Below are 17,299 nucleotides of genomic sequence, written 5' to 3' on the forward strand. Positions count from 1 at the left end.
TTAGTTATCTAGAGAAACAACTATCTATTGCTTCCTTGCCAACTTTCCAACCTGCAAGCTCACAGATCTTAATTCTCTCAAATTTCTTAGTAAACCATACAACAGAGTCCAGCAAACTCATGTCCACCACCTTCATCCTCAATTTACTCTGGCTACTTACTTTGGAAACTCTGTTAATCTGCAGCACTTTCTTGTCTTTCAACCTTCCAAGTCCCATCTCCTACTGAGAGTGCTTCTCAATGCCACAATCTGTTTTCTGGGAATTTCTCCTTTACTTCACACATCCTCCAGCTTGACTGAATCATCTCAAGCCTCCCATTATTGCCATTCATTCTTTCCTTCATGCCTTATTAAAAATAGTTTGGATTTTGCTTCTTGTGTGTTCAGCATTTGTGATCAATTTCTCAAGCCAAATTTATCATTCCAGTTATTCTCCCTCGCAGGAAACAACCAAAATGATAATAGCACTATTCCGCAGAAGTCATGGTCCAACCTTGTCATCCTCAGATGCGATCGTGAGCCTGTACTCCATCCTCCACAAACTTCATATTATCTAAAAAGACCACTTCCTATATTCTTCATCATTGGTACCATAGCTCAATTTCTACCCTGCTCTTTTTGGCCTAACCCTATAATTATTAGTACTTTAAAATCAATGGCTTTGTTTAGCGGAACGATTCTTTGCGACTTTGTATCTTCCAATCCCTGCAACCAGTCCATCCCCAACAATAATTGAGGGTCTGCTTGTTTTTCTGTCTTGAGCTTTTTACAAATAACTTCCTGAACTCAACTCTTGGACTAAGCTTTAAACTAGCTCTCTGGATATTTCTGCTGAACGGTCAATAGTTTAAAAATTGAACCTGTTGCTCTTTCTACGGATAGTGGCAGAGGTGCTGTATGTTCCTGACATTTTCTCTATTTGATCCTAATGCTTCCCTCTGAGTTCTTAATTTCTGTCTTACTGCATTTCTGAAAGGTCCATCACGTGCAATGCAATTGTTCATTGTTAAATCTCCTCTAACAGCCAATGGTGCATGAGCCAATGCTCTGTGCCTCAATAAACCACAGCAATGATTCAACTTTTTCAGTAGGTAATGAAAACAAACATACACTTCTGTATATGCTTCTGTATCTTTGGGACATCCACACAAATGTAATTTAACTTGGAAGTCCCGAAACTGCTATCAGGTATTCAGTGCTTCTCCATAGGCTGTATTGTCCTTGCAACAATCAAAGTCAGAAAATTGAGAAAAAAAATTCTCTACTTTTTCTACTCTCCCAATGCCTCTGAGGAGGCTGGAGAGAGCTGAACTATGCACATCTATACTGTCCTTCCACTGATGTGCAGTAGAGAGCATCCCAACACGCTGCATTACTGCATGGTATGGAAACTGCACTGCGGCAGACAGGAGGCTCTAGAACAAGCAGTCAAAACCTCTCAACGCAACACCACCACCACCCTACCTATTATCAAGGACACATACACAGAAAGGTGCCAGAAAAGGGTCAGTACCATCATGAAGGAACCCACACACCACACTGATGGAGTGGTTATCCCACTCCCATCAAGGAGGAGGCTGCGTGGCATCCAAGTCAGTACCGCCAGACTCAAAACCAGTTACTTTCCACAAGCAGCAAGGCTGATGCACACCTCCACCCACTAACCTACACCCACAACACCCTATCTATGTGTATACACGTGTATTCTTGCTACATTGGATTCAGAGTAACAATTATCTTGCTCTCCTTTTCATTTGTGTGCAGGAAATGACATTAGACAATCTTGAGTCACCATGCACCTTAACCTTACACATGACCTAAATATTTAGTGTTTCATAAAAAGTTCAAAACAGCTTAAAATTGAGCAATGTCTGCTTTGACAATTATTCTTGACTGAATGACATATCAGAGACCTAGTTTTCTGATGTCCAAGAACAATTGTTACTGGAAATGGGAAAGTCACTGCCGCAGGGGTCACTATATCAAGTGACCAACTTACTCTGAGCTCATCAGCAAGCATGCTGATTCCTTGCCTAAGGCGGACTACAGCCTACTGTGAGCTGATTCCAATCTCCTTCCATTCTGCTGGGATATAGGAATCCACTCCACCGTTTGTCCTACTATATACATCATTAGAAAAATGCATTGGAAGTCCACAAATAAATGCCCAGTCTCCTAAAAAAAATTTCCATCTGGTTGAGAATAACTCCTTAACAAAGGCTTGAAAAAAAAAACTGTTGTATTTGTACAGCACTACTATGTTTGGGACACCGGAATACTTCCTAGACTCACTGAAGTGATGAAGGAAACACCAATTAATTTTTACATCGGTGATAACTATGAAGTAACCAAGGCAATTTAAGAAATACTACACACTTGGAAATCCCCTCCTTTGGTCACTATGATCTTTCAAGTCCACCCAGACAGCAAGTCAGTTAGTTCAATGACTTTTCCAAAAGGTGGCAGTTTTGAAGGAATTAGCAATTTCCAGCATTACATCCAAATGTTAGAACAGAAACTTGAATAGGCCTAGTGTGCTATAAAATTCCTGTAAATGCGATTCCATACTATCCTTTCTTGAAAGTGATAATGATCAAAAGTTTGTCTGTATCAAAATAGTTATCTTACCTTATCCAATTCATATTTAGATGTTTCTGAATTCTTTGTAAAAAAGTCTGTCAGCTTGATGATGTCATCTGCATTTTCAATTCCCAAAGCCTGTGTATGGTGAAAATGATTTACAATTTCAATTTTAATCTTCAAATCAGAAATATCTCAAACAGATGTCCCACATTTCTCTCCCTCTAGAAAAAGAACTAATTTAGTTTTTACTGCAATTTGGTCCCATGTAACACAAAGGCAGTCAGGCTCTCCCTTCCTCCCTTACCCTAGATAAAATTACTCACATTTACTCACACCCATACCTCCACCTGATTTATTCTTGCAGAAGAATTTCAGTAATTATCCAGACACCTTGGGATTTGCATTCACTCCATATTGGGCCAGGTGTTCACTGAATCAACAAAAGTGTATTTCATGCTTTGCCAAATATTTCTAATAGTAATGAATGATCACCGAATTAACCAAGCTGGCAAAGAGTCCACCTTTTATTCAATCAACCTGCTTAAAAAATCTGATCTAGTTTTGTAGTCAGACAGAAAACAGCAGCAGCTTCACCAAGGATTGATCCAAAGCTTCAGTCCTTGAAAGGCAATCATGCACGAGAACTGCACACTAATATTGTGCTGTTTTGGAGAAACTACACCACTTTGTTCCAATGCATTTACATTCTTATGCGAGTCGAAGAAAAGTCCGTCGTGATATTTTGCTTGTCACTGCACTCAACAGCAACAGTTTAGGGATCCCGTGTATCCACTGAAATGAACCTTCAGTGAACCTCTTAAAAAAGGAAGGCTGTCACACATTTTAAATGCAGATGAATGTTTTTATACAAAATAGAAAGCAATGCGAGGCAGGATGGTGGCACAAGAATAGGAATGCTTTCACATATGATGTTGCAAATATCTAACATGTAAAAATTGATAGGAAGAGAGAGATGTTGCACAAGGACAACGAAAAGGTAAAGCAAATACATGTCTAAAGTGGTGACACAAAATCTCCCCCATAGTGCCGAGAGAAATGTAATGATCCCATATGTCTGATATGTTCAAAAGAACAAAACACTCACTCACTCACACTTTGGCTTATTCATCAGACCTGCATCACTCAGCAAACAATAATCTCCAGAGATGAACACATCTGCTCAACAGTCATACTGCATGTCTGACATTTTCTCACGAGCTCACTATCAGCGCAACCTTCACCTCCCATTCCTCACACACCTCCAGCTATAAAACCATGAAGTACTCTGGAGATACTAGAGGAGGTAGCACTTAATCACTGGCTGCAGCAATAGACTACAAGGGGCTTTGCTGTGCCCTCTGTCCTCACTAAAACCATACACTTGTGCTCAAAAAATATGATCTGGTCAACCCAGCAGAGGCACGATCTGACTGTCTTGCCCAAAGAACAAGGACTCGTAGCTACCTTGTTCTATGAGTAGCAAAAGGTCAAGCTATTCACAAATAATCATCTCGGTTGCATAAATGACCTGAATTGTGGCACAGTGCTTAAAACCATGAACTCAGCCATGGAACTAAATGATGAAAATTCACCAATGATGTCCAACACAATTTTTTTTTTAAAAAAACACAGGAACAATATTTTAATTAGACAAAACTATATAGAATTGGAGACTACTGTTATTGACTGCATCATGAAACAGTAAATCCTCAATTATAAAGTGAAAATGGGTCCTTATAAATTTGATGTAAAGCATAAAGGCTGCTCAGAAATGTTCCCATAAAAATCTTAAATTCTTACAGCAAATATGGAATCAAGTTTAATTAGTGATCCTTCCTCTTGCTTGAGGGAACCAAGAATTTTACGAAGCTTGCCTTCAATCAGGAATCCCTGTCAATAGGAGGAAAAAATGCCATTTTAAATTCTAAATACAGCATTGTAAAAGCAATTCTGTAGAAATGAATACATTCCCTGTGAAATTAAGATCAAGCACTCATATGTGGTACAAACATATCCTGCATTAAGTCATTGTCAAGCGAAAACACTGTGGCAGCATCTAAGTTCTTGTAATTGGAATAATTAATGCTCATTTGTGTAATGACAAAGTGCAATTGGAGACAATGTTGCCTCTTCTGAGGGCATCGTAGATAAGGGTCACTGTTTAAAAGTAAGTGGTCACCCATCTAAGTTAGAAATAAATTGAAATTTCTTCTTTTGGAGGATCATGAGCTGATGAAATAATTCTCCTCAAAAGGATACTATAAGATGACTTTTTGGCTACATTTAGAGCGGAGGTAGATAGATTAGAAGATTTTAAAGGCAGAGTTTCACAGCAGGTTTTTTCTGATTTGAGGAGTGGCCAATCAGCAAGTGGTGGTGCGTAAAAAGAGCTACCTTTCAGTCAGGTCTGTGTTCAAGGTTTGAAAAGCAGAGCTTTTAGCCAGTTTTCTCTGAGTTGGACAATCCACATCAGGGGTGTGTAAAAAGAGCTACTTTTTAAATCAGGACTGCAATCTAGAGTTTGAAGGCACAGTTTTGCGGCGGTTTTCCTGATTTCAGGAGCAACCAAACAGCAAGAGGAATTAATTTGAAAGGGCCAATAAGAATAATTCAAGTGCAAATGCAGTAGCCATTGTCTTGGAGGGTTACAGTCTTTGCAGTGGCTTTGGCTCATCAGGCTTGGAAGAGGTACATTGTCTTGTAAGTTACTCTCTCTGTCCTTATTTGTTCATTCTGCATTTGTTAGGGCATAGTAGATTAGTAGGAATGGCTCCAGGGCAGTGCTTGTACTCTGCGTGGGATGTGGGAAGTCTAGGAGTCTGGACACATCTGCACCAGGTGCACCAAGCTGCAGCTCCAGAGAGAACATATTAAAGAACTGGAGCTGAAGCTCGATGACCTTTGACTCATACAGGAGAATGAGGAGGTGATAGACAGGAGCTACAGGGAGGTAGTCACCCCTAGGTTGCAGGAGACTGGTAACTAGGTGACTGTCAGGAGAAAGAGAGGAAATACACAGCCAGTGCAGAGTACTCCTGTGGCCATTCCTCCAATAAGTGTGCAAGTTTAGATACTATTGAGGGAGATGACCCACGGGGAGCCACAGTGATCGGGTCCCTGATCGGGTCTGCTGCTATGGCTCAGAAGAGCAGAGAGGTGAAGAGAACTTCAGTGTTGACAGGAGATTCCTTAGTCAAAGGTACAGAGATGAGATTCTGTGGCTCAAAAGAGACATCTGGATGGTATGTTGCCTCCCTGGTGCTAGGATCAGGGATGTCTCAGACTGGGCCCATGGCATTCTCAAGGCGAGGGTGATCAGCCAGAACTTCAGTGTATATTGGCACCAATGAAGTAGGTGACAAGATGAAGAGAGATTTTAGGGAGCTAGTTAGAAAGCTGAGAAACAGTGCCTCCAGTGTAGTAATCGCTGGATTGCTGCCTGTGCCACGTGCCAGTGAGGGCAAGATTAGGATGATTTGGCAGGTGAATGTGTGGCTGAGGACCAAGTGTAGAGGGCAAGGCTTCTGATATATGGATCATTGTGACCTCCTCAGGGGAAGGTATGACCTGTACTAAAGGGATGGTTTACATCTGAACCCGAGGGGTTCTAATATCCTTGCGGGCAGGTTGGCTAGAAATGTTCGGGTGAGTTTAAACTAATTTGGCAGGGGGATGGGAACCAGAGTAAAGGTGCTGAAGATGAGGTAGTTGGTTTACAAACAGAGGCAAATTGTACTGAGACACCAAGCAAGGAGCGGCTGATGATTGGGCAAAATTGCAGTTAACAGGATAACTTGCAAAGTAAAAGACGGACATAATCGAGAAAGGTGAATACAGGACTAAAGGTGTCATTTTGTATACTGCACACATTCATATATGACACCTTTAGTCCGGTATTCACCTTTTTCAATTATGTCCACCTTTTACTTTACAACTTATCCTGTCAACCGCAATTTTGCCCAATCACACATTCATATACTAGGTCAATGAACTTATAGCACAGTTGCAGACTGGCATGTAAACTGAATCATGGCTAAAACAAGATTATAGCTGGGAGCTTACTGTCCAAATATAAACATTGTCGTGAAAGGACAGGCAGGAAGGCAGAGCAGGAGGCATGGCTCTGTTGGTGAAAAATAAAATCAAATCATTAGCAAGAGGTGACATAGGGTCAGAAGGTGTTGAATCATTGTGGATAGAGGCAAGGGTGAAAAAAACCCTGATGGGAGTTATATACAGAACCCCAAACAGTAGTAAGGATGCGGCCTATAAATTACAAAGGGAGATAGAAAATGCATGCCATAAGAACAATGCTACAACAGTAATGGGAGATCTCAGTATGCAAGTAGATGAGGAAAATCAAGTTGGTGCTGGATTCCAAGAGGAGGGATTTTCTAGAATGCCTACAAGATGGCTTTTTAGAGCAGCTTGTGGTTGAGCCCATTAGGGGATCAGCTATTCTGGATTGGGTGTTGTGCAATGATCCAGAATTAATTAGAAAGCTTAAGATAAAATAACCCTTACAGATCATAACATGATCGAATTCACCCCGATAAAGTCAGATGTATCAGTATTACAGTGGAGTAAAGGGAATTACAGAGGCATGAGAGAAGAACTGGCCAGAATTGATTGGACATATAATAGAGCAAAAATTAGTGGGAAGTTAGAGGATTGGCAAGCTTTCAGATACCAACAGAAGACAACTAAAAAAGTCATTAAGGTAAAATTGGAATACAAACAATAATATTAAAGAGGATACCAAAAGTTTCTTCAGATACACAAAGTGTAAAAGAGAGGCAAGTGTGGATATTGGACCACTAGAAAAAAATGCTGGAGAGATAATAATGGGGGACAAAGAAATGGCAGATGAACTGAACAAGTATTTTGCATCAGTCTTCACTGTGAAAGACACCAGCAGCATAGCGGAAGTTCCAGGTGTGAAGTGTGTGAAGTTAGCATTACCAGGGAGAAGTTCTTGGGAAACTGAAAGGCCTGGACCATATGGTGTACATTCCAGAGTTCTGAAAGAGGTGGCAGAAGAGATTTTGAAGGCATTAGTAATGATCTTTCTAGAATCATTGGATTCTGGAATGGTTCCAGAAGACCAGAAAATTGTAAATGTCATTCCACAGTTCAGAAAGAGACAGAGAGGCAGAAGGGGAAATTATAGGTCAGTTAGGCTGACATCAGAGGTTGGAAAAGTGTTGAATATGATTAAGGAAGCGGTTTCAGAGTACTTGGAGCACATGATAATATAGGCCGTAGTCAGCATGGTTTCCTCGAGGGAAAATCTTGCCCGACAAATCTGTTGTAATTCTTTGAATAAATTCAAGCAGGATAGACAAAGGACAATCAGTCGATGTTGTATATTTGAATTTTCAGAAACCCTTTGACAGGATGCCACATGAGGATGCTTAACATGGTATTACAAGAAAGATTCTAGCATGGATAAAGCAGTGGCTGATTGGCTGGAGGCAAAGAGTGGGAATAAAGGGAGCCGTTTTGGTTGGCTGCTAGTGACCAATGGCATTCCACGGGAGCAGATGTTGGGACCAATACTTTTTACGGTATATGTCAATGATTTGTGGCGGGATTACTGCTGTGCCACATGACAGTGAGTATAAGAATAGAATGAGGTGGAAGATAAGTATGTGGCTGAATGATTGGAGCAGGAGGCAGGGATTCCGACGATTGGATCATTGGGATCTCTTTTGGGGCAGGTGTGACCTGTTCAAAAAGGACGGGTTGCACTTGAATCCCCGGGGGACCAATATCTTGGCAGAGAGATTTGCTAAGGCTTTCGGGGAGAGTTTAAACTAGAATTGCTAGGGGGTGGGAACCGAACTGAGGAGATGGAGGAAGGGGCTGTTGGCTCACAAACAGAGAAAGCTTGGAGACAGTGCGAGAGGGTGGATAGGCAGGTGACCAAGAAGGGATGCGCTCACACCTATGTGTGAGATGTATCTATTTTAATGCAAGAAGCATCATGAACAAAGCAGATGAGCTGAGATCGTGGATCAGTACTGGGAGCTATGATGTTGTGGCCATTACAGAGACTTGGATGGCTCAGGGGCAGGAATGGCTACTTCAAGTTTCAGAAAGGACAGGGAGGGAGGCAAAAGAGGTGGGGGCGTGGCACTGTTGATCAGAGATAGTGTCACGGCTGCAGAAAAGGAGGAAGTCATGGAGAGATTGTCTACGGAGTCTTTGTAGATGGAAGTCAGGAACAGGAAGGGGTTAATAACCCTACTGCGTGTTTTTTATAGACCACCTAATAGTAACATAGACATCGAGGAGCAGATACGGAGACAAATTCTAGAAAGGTGTAATAATAAGAGGGTTGCTGTGGTGGGAGATTTGAATTTCCCAAATATCGACTGGCATCTCCCTAGAGCGAGGGGTTTAGGTGGGGTGGAGTTTGTTAGGTGTGTTCAGGAAGGTTTCTTGACACAATATGTAGATAAGCCAACAAGAGGAGAGGCTGGACTTGATTTGGTATGAGGAAATGAACCTGGCCCATTGAGCCAGCTCTGCCACTTCATCGTGGCTGATCCACTTTTCCTCTCAGCCGCAACCTCCTTCATGGCAAATGTCAGAGAATCTTGTCTACTCAAAGTAACTAAACTAATATTTTAAGTAGGTTTAAACTGACTTATAAAAGGAACACAGAACCATTCATGGGAATTTTTTTCTAAAAACAAATAGCTTTTTTAAAAAAATGTTGCTAGTGTCCTTGCCTTGCAAGAAAGTTGAATTTTAAGGTGTTTATTTGGCAACCCTTACATGAGCACCAATAGCAAAAATATTGTCTAACGAAATCCAGGTACAGTACATAACCAATTTCTCCTAAATCCCATTGGATTTTGGAAACAAAACATTGCAGATTAGAGCTCTGAATACACAATACAACACAATAAAAAAATGTTACATTGTCAAGGCAAACAAGAGAAAATCTGCAGATGCTAGAAATTCGAGCAACACACACAAAATGCTGGTGGAACGCAGCAGGCCCGGCAGCATCTATAGGATGAAGTACAGTCGACGTTGCTTACATTGTCAAGGATTTTTTTAAAAAGCTGATCAAAGATTTTTAATCAGTACCAAGGCTAGGAAGATTAAACTGAAATGCAGTTACTCACAGTTTCATCACACAATACTTCCAGCAATGTTTTGACTGTGTTCAATGAGATTGCTCCAGGTTTTCCACCACATAATGCCATTGCCTTGTCCTCGATAGCTGAATAACAAGTGTTTTGGAAAATGGCATTCCATGTGTCTGATTTGTCCCCTTTTCCTGCTCCTTCCTGTAAATCTGCCAAAAAAATGTTTGAACAGTGTGAAGGTCACAATTTTCCCCATTCAAGAACAACACAGGCTGGAGTATTAATGCACAGAATTGTAGAATTATAAAATATAGCTGCAGCAATGTCACTCACTTTCTAGATAAATTTTTCTTTTCAGAATTCAGAACTAAGACAAGGTGCAAGCAAGATACAGAATGGTCACAGCATTCCCTAAATTGAATAAAGTTATTTGGGCAAGATAAAGGGACGAATGATTCATGGATAAGAAAAATAGATGACATTTTAAAAAATGACTGATATTGCAAGTTATTAAAACTGAATAAATTGAATTATTGAAAGTGGGTAACAGTCAGGAGAGGGAAGGGGAAGAGTCAGGTACTAGAGAGTACCCCTGTAGCTGTCCCCCTGAACAATAAGTACTCCTGTTTGAGTACTGTTGGAGGCAACAGCCTACCTGGGGGAAGCAACAGTGGCCGTGCCTCTGGCACAGAGTCTGGCCCTGTGGCTCAGAACGGTAGGGAAAGGAAGAGAAAGGCAGTAGTGATAGGGGACTCTATAGTTAGGGGGTCAGACAGGCAATTCTGTGGATGCAGGAAAGAAACTCGGATGGTTGTTTGCCTCCCAGGTGCCAGGGTCCAGGATGTTTCAGATCGCATCCACGATATCCTGCATTGGGAGGGAGAATAGCCAGAGGTCGTGATACATACTGATACCAATGACATAGGCAGGAAAAGAGAAGAGGTCCTGAAAACAGACTACAGGGAGTTAGGAAGGAAGTTGAGAAGCAGGACCGCAAAGGTAGTAATCTCGGGATTACTGCCTGTGCCACATGACAGTGAGTATGGGAACAGAATGAGGTGGAGGATCAATGCGTGGCTGAGGGTTTGGAGCAGGGTTCAGGGATTCAGATTTTGGGATCATTGGGACCTCTTTTAGGGCAGGTGTGACCTGTACAAAAAGGACAGGAGGCACTTGAATCCCAGGAGGAGCAATATCTTGGTGGGGAAGGTTTGCTAAGGCTACTGGGGAGAGTTTAAACTAGAATTGCTGGGGAGTGGGAATCAAACTAAAGAGACTGGGGAAGAGGCGGTTGGCTCACAAATAGAGAAAGCTTGGAGACAGTGTGTGAGGAAGGATAGGCAGGTGATAGAGAAGGGACGCGCTCAGACTGACGGTTTGAGATGTGTCTATTTTAATGCAAGGAGTATTGTGAACAAAGTGGATGAGCTTAGAGCATGGATTAGTACTTGGAGATATGATGTGGTGGCCATTACAGAGACTTGGATGGCTCAGGGACAGGAACGGTTACTTCAAGTGCCAGGTTTTAGATGTTTCAGAAAGGACAGGGAGGGACGCAAAAGAGGTGGGTGCATGGCACTGATGATCAGAGATAGTGTCACAGATGCAGAAAAGATGGACGTCATGGAGGGATTGTCTACGGAATTTCTGTGGGTGGAGGTTAGGAACAGGAAGGGGTCAATAACTCTACTGGGTGTTTTTTATAGGCCGCCCAATAGTTACAGGGATATTGAGGAGCAGATAGGGAAACAGATCCTGGAAAGATGCAATAATAATAATAGAGTTGTCATAGTGGGAGATTTTAGTTTCCCAAATATCGATTGTTTAGATGGGGTGGAGTTTGTTCAGTGTGTTCAGGAAGGTTTCTTGACACAATATGTAGATAAGCCTACAAGAGGAGAGACTGTACTTGGTTTGGTATTGGGAAATGAACCTGGTCAGGTGTCAGGTCTCTCAGTGGGAGAGCATTTTGGAGATGGTGATCACAATTCTATCTCCTTTACCATAGCCTTGGAGAGGGATAGGAACAGGCAATTTAGGAAAGTGTTTAATTGGGATAAGGGGAGATATGAGGCTATCAGGCGGGAACTTGGAAACAAATGTTCTCAGGGAAAAGTACGGAAGAAATGTGGCAAATGTTCAGGGGATACTTGTGTGGCGTACATTCCAATGATACAGGGAAGTTACGGTAGGGTACAGGAACCGTGGTGTACAAAGGCTGTAGTAAATCTGGTCAAGAAAAGAAAAGTTTACGAAAGGTTCAAACAACTAGGTAATGTTAGAGATCTAGAAGATTATAAGGCTAGCAGGAAGGAGTTTAACAATGAAATTAGGAGAGCCAGAAGGGGCCATGAGAAGGCCTTGGTGGGCAGGATTAAGGAAAACCCCAACCCTTCTACAAGTATGTGAAGAGCAAGAAGATAAGATGTGAAAGAATAGGACCTATCAAGTGTGACAGTGGGAAAGTGTGTATGGAACCGAAGGAAATAGCAGAGGTAGTTAATGAATACGTTACTTCAGTATTCACTATGGAAAAGGACCTTGGTGTTTGTAGTGATGATTTACAGTGGACTAAAAAGCTTGAGCATGTAGATATAAAGAAAGAGGATGTGCTGGAGCTTTTGGAAAGCATCAAGTTGGATAAAGTCACTGGGACCGGACGAGATGTACCACAGGCTACTGTGGGAGGTGAGGAAGGAGATTGCTGAACCTCTGGCAATAATCTTTGCAACACTAATGAAGACGGGAGAGGTTGCGGATGACTGTAGAGTTGCGGATGTTGTTCCCTTATTCAAGAAAGGGAGTAGAGATAGCCCAGGAAATTATAGACCAGTGAGTCTTACTTCAGTAGTTGGTAAGTTGATGGAGAAGATCCTGAGAGGCAAGATTTATGAACATTTGGAGAGGTATAATATGATTAGGAATAGTCAGCATGGCTTTGTCAAGGGCAGGACGTGCCTCACGAGCCTGATTTTGAAGATGTGACTAAACACATTGATGAAGGAAGGACAGTAGATGTAGTGTATATGGATTTCAGTAAGGCATTTGATAAGGTACACCATGCAAGGCTTATTGAGAAAGTAAGGAAGCATGGGATCCAAGGGGACATTGTTTTGTGGATCCAGAACTGGCTTGCCCACAGAGGGCAAACAGTGGTTGTAAACGGGTCATATTCTGCATGGAGGTCAGTGACCAGTGGTGTGCCTCAGGGATCTGTTCTGGGACTCGTACTCTTCATGGAAGTGGAGGGATGGATTAGTGAGTTTACTGATGACACAAATGTTGGGGGTGTTGTGGATAGTGTGGAGGGCTGTCAGAGGTTACAGCGGGACATTGATAGGATGTAAAACTGGGCTGAGAAGTGACATGGAGTTCAGCCCAGATAAATGTGAAGTGGTTCATTTTGGTAGGTCAAATATAATGGCAGAATATAGTATTAATGGCAAGACTCTTGGCAGTGTGGAGGATCAGAGGGATCTTTGGGTCCAAGTCCATAGGACGCTCAAAGTAGCTACGCAGGTTGACTATGTGGTTAAGAAGGCATACATGGTGCACTGGCCTTTATCAATCGTGGAATTGAATTCAGGAGCTGAGAGGTAATGTTGCAGCTATATAGGACCCTGGTCAGACCCCACTGAAATACTGTGCTCAGTTCTGGTCACCTCACTACAGAAAGGATGTGGAAACCATAGAAAGGGTGCAGAGGGGATTTACAAGGATGTTGCCTGGATTGGGGAGGATGCCTTATGAAAACAGGTTGAGTGAACTCGGCCTCTACTCCTTGGAGTGACGGAGGATGAGAGGAGACCTGATAGAGGTGTATAAGATATTGAGAGGCATTGATCGTGTGGATAGTCAAAGACTTTTTCCCAGGGCTGAAATTGCTGCCACAAGAGGGCACAGGTTTAAGGTGCTTGGGAGCAGGTACAGAGGAGATGTCAGGGCAATTTTTTTTTATGCAGAGAGTGGTGATTGCATGGAATGGGCTGCCGGCAATGATGGTGGAGGTGGATACAATAGGGTCTTTTAAGAGACTTTTGGATAGGTACATGGAGTTTAGAAAAATAGAGGGCTATGGGTAACCCTAGTAATTTCTAAGGTAGGTACATGTTCGGCACAACTTTGTGGGCCGAAGAGCCTGTATTGAGCTGTAGGTTTTGTGTGTTTCTATGTTTCTAGGACCAATTATCACCTTCTCAGCATATACTTAATCATTTGTAGAGACATTGGAGGTGTCATTCCCATGACATTTATTTATTTAACCTGCTTGTTCTGGCCTTCGGGCAATTCATTTATGTTTTTCTATGTGGTTAAGGAAATAAAGACTTTATTTTAATGAGCAGTTTCTGATCTGTATTAGGTCACTTCCCGTGCAGCCAGGAAGTAGCAAGTAGAAAAGCACTTTGACTAGCAGTAGGCCAGAGGTTGACGTTAAGAGCAAAAGTTTCTATCTAAAGCTATCCTGTTGTTTCCCCAGCAGAAGCATTGGCTGTAAGTTGATGTTATATTGTTTAGGTTAACTTAAAGGCATCAATAAGCTTTTGTTATTTTTGAGTTTATTAGACACTAATTTAGATGTAGTGTCTACATTATTTACCTGTAGTATTTACAGTGCTATAAAATGTATTCACCCCACTTGGACGTTTTCACATTTTATTGTTTTACAACATTGAATCACAATTTGGCTCTTCTGGCACTGATCAGCAGAAAAACTCTTTCATGTCAAAGTGAAAACGGATCTCTACAAAGTGATTTAATTAATTACAAATATGAAACACAAAACAATTGATTGCATAAGTATTCACTCCCCTTTAATATGATACACCAAATCATCACTGGTGCAGCCAATTTGTTTTAAAAGACACATAATTAGTTAAAAGGAGATCTGTTTTAGGAGACCTGTGTGTAGTCAAGGTGTTTCAATTGATTGTAGTAAAAATATACCTGTTGTTGGAAGGTCCAACGGCTGGTGAGTCAGTATCCTAGAAAAACTACAGCATGAAGACAAAAGAACACTCCAAGCAACTCCATGAAAAGGTTATTGAAAAGTACAAGTCAGAAGATGGATACAAGAAAATTTCCAAGTCACTGAATGTACATTGGAATACATTGAAGTCAATCGTCAAGAAATGGAAAGCACATGGCAAAGCTGTAAATCTGCCTTGAACAGGCTGTCCTCAAAAACTGAGTGACGGTGCAAGAAGGGGACTAGTGAGGGAGGCCATCAGGAGACCTATGACAACTCTGGAGGCATTACAAGTTTCAGCGGCTGAGATAGGAGAGACTACGCATACAACTGTTGCCTGGGTGCTTCACCAGTCACAGCTTTATGGGAGAGTGGCAAAGAGAAAGTCACTGTTGAAAAAAACTCACATGAAATCTTGGCTAGAATTTGCTGTCAAAAGGCACGTGGGAAACTCTGAAGTCAGCTGAAAGAAAGTTCCATGGTCTGATGAAACGAAAATTGAGTTTTTCGGCCATCAGACTAAACGCTATGTTTGGCATAAACCAAACACCACTCATTATCAAAAACACACCATCCCTACCGTGAAGCATGGTGGTGGCTGCATCATGCAATGGGGATGCTTCACTGCAGCATACCCTAGAAGGCTTGTGAAGGTAGAGGGTAAAATGAATGCGACAAAATACAGGGAAATCCTGGAGGAAAACCTGATGCAGTCTGCAAGAGAACTGTTTCTTGGGAGAAGATCTGTTTTCCAGCAAGACAACGACCCTGAGCATAAAGCCAGAAGTACACAGGGATGGCTTTAAAACAACAAAAGTTAATGTCCTGGAGTGGTCAAGTCAGAGTCCACACCTCAATCCAATTGAGAATTTATGCCTGGGCTTGAAAAGGGCTGTTCACTCACAATCCCCATGCCACCTGACAGAGCTTGAGCAATTTTGTAAAGAAGAATGGAGAAAAATTGCAATGTCCTGATGTACAAAGCTGATAGAGACCTACCACACAGACTCAAGGCTGTCATTGCACTCAAAAATGCAACCAGTTATTTTGTGCTATATATTTGTAATTAATTTAGATCACTTTGTAGAGATCTGTTTTCACTTTGACGCGAAAGAGTATTTCTGTTGATCAGTGTCAAAAAAGCCAAATTAAATCCACTGTGACTCAGTGCTGTAAAGCAATAAAATAAGAAAACTTCCAGTAGGGGGTGATTACTTTTTATAGGCACTGTACTTGTCCAAACCTTGAAATATTTACCTGCAGGAAACCTAACTAAATCCTTACTTATGTTTACTTGTGTGAATAGAACAACACAGCAACTGCACTACATTTTATTGTTTTCAGTTTCACTCCTTATTCACCATGTCATGTCAATGAGTGTGCAATAAAACCAAGGAGCTAGGTCACTGTACCCTGACTCTCAATTCATTTTTGAATGGAATTTGACTGACTGTCGAGTTGATGTCAAACCTGGGTGAAAAATTAACCAAATTTCAGAATTCCAGATGTTGGGAGAACTAATTAACCTCTTCATCGAGGCCACCATTTGACTAACCACCACACTGAAGATTCTTGGGATTTGTCAGATTGATAACTCCCACAAAGATAATAGTTGTAAGTTGTACTTATTAGAGGCCAATCAGCTAGCACAGAACATCACTGCTGGACTTCATCTAAGCAGTCCCCAATGCCAAATATTGTGTTATCTTCAACTATTTTATCAACTACTTTTCCTCTATCATATTTGAGAGGGCTACTGAGGTGACTTCAAACTAGAATGGTTGCGGGGGAGGGAATCAAATTAAGGAGACTAGAAGAGAGGGTAAAAGGAAGAAAAAGATAACAAAGTTTGCTCCATTAAGAATAAACAGAGAGTGGGAGGTGGAGTGTTTCTTAAATGCATCTATTTTAATGCTAGGAGCATTGTAAGAAAGGTGGATGAGCTTAGAGCATGGATTGATACCTGGAAATATGATGTTGTAGCTATTAGTGAAGTGTGGTTGCAGGAGAGGTGTGATTGGGAACTAAATATTCCAGGATTTCATTGCTTCAGGTGTGATAGAATAGGAGGGGCAAGAGGGGGAGGTGTTGCATTGCTTGTCAGAGATTATATAACAGCGGTGCTCTGTCAGGATAGATTAGTGGACTTGCCTAGGGAGGCTATTTGGGTGGAATTGCGGAATAGGAAAGGTGTTATGACGCTTATAGGAGTGTATTATAGACCACCTAATGGGGACTGAGAACTGGAGGAGAAAGTTTGTAAGGAGATAGCAGATATTTGTAGTAAGCATAAGGTTGTGATTGTGGGAGATTTTAATTTTCCACATTGTCTGGGAAGTCTATTCTGTAAAAGGGCTGGATGGTTTGGAGTTTGTCAAATGTGTGCAAGATAGTTTTTTGGAGCAATACATAGAGGTACCAACTAGAGAAGGAGCAGTGTTGGATCTCCTGTTAGGGAATGAGACAGGGCAGGTGACGGAGGTATGTGTTGGGGAGCACTTCGGGTCAAGTGATCACAATACCATTAGTTTCAGTGTAATTATGGAGAAGGATAGGACTGGACCTAGGATTGAGATTTTGGATTGGAGAAAGGCTAACTTTGAGGAGATGCGAAAGGATTTAAAAGGAGTGGATTGGGACAACTTGT

At 41.6% G+C, this 17,299-nt stretch overlaps 1 protein-coding gene across 1 annotated transcript in view; it reads right to left on the bottom strand.

Annotated features, from left to right (window-relative positions):
* Positions 1-17,299, bottom strand: part of drc1 (dynein regulatory complex subunit 1 homolog (Chlamydomonas)) — a 77,364-nt gene that overhangs the window by 7,735 nt on the left and 52,330 nt on the right. The window contains exons 11-13 of the mRNA XM_072278857.1: positions 9,723-9,895; positions 4,384-4,473; positions 2,629-2,718 (exon numbers count right to left, since the gene is read on the bottom strand). Coding sequence (XP_072134958.1) covers positions 2,629-2,718; positions 4,384-4,473; positions 9,723-9,895 — 353 coding nt within the window. The remainder of the gene's footprint in view (positions 1-2,628; positions 2,719-4,383; positions 4,474-9,722; positions 9,896-17,299) is intronic.

The sequence above is a fragment of the Mobula birostris genome, chromosome 2 (genome assembly GCF_030028105.1).
Source record: "Mobula birostris isolate sMobBir1 chromosome 2, sMobBir1.hap1, whole genome shotgun sequence".
In the NCBI taxonomy this organism is placed as follows: Eukaryota; Metazoa; Chordata; class Chondrichthyes; order Myliobatiformes; family Myliobatidae; genus Mobula; species Mobula birostris.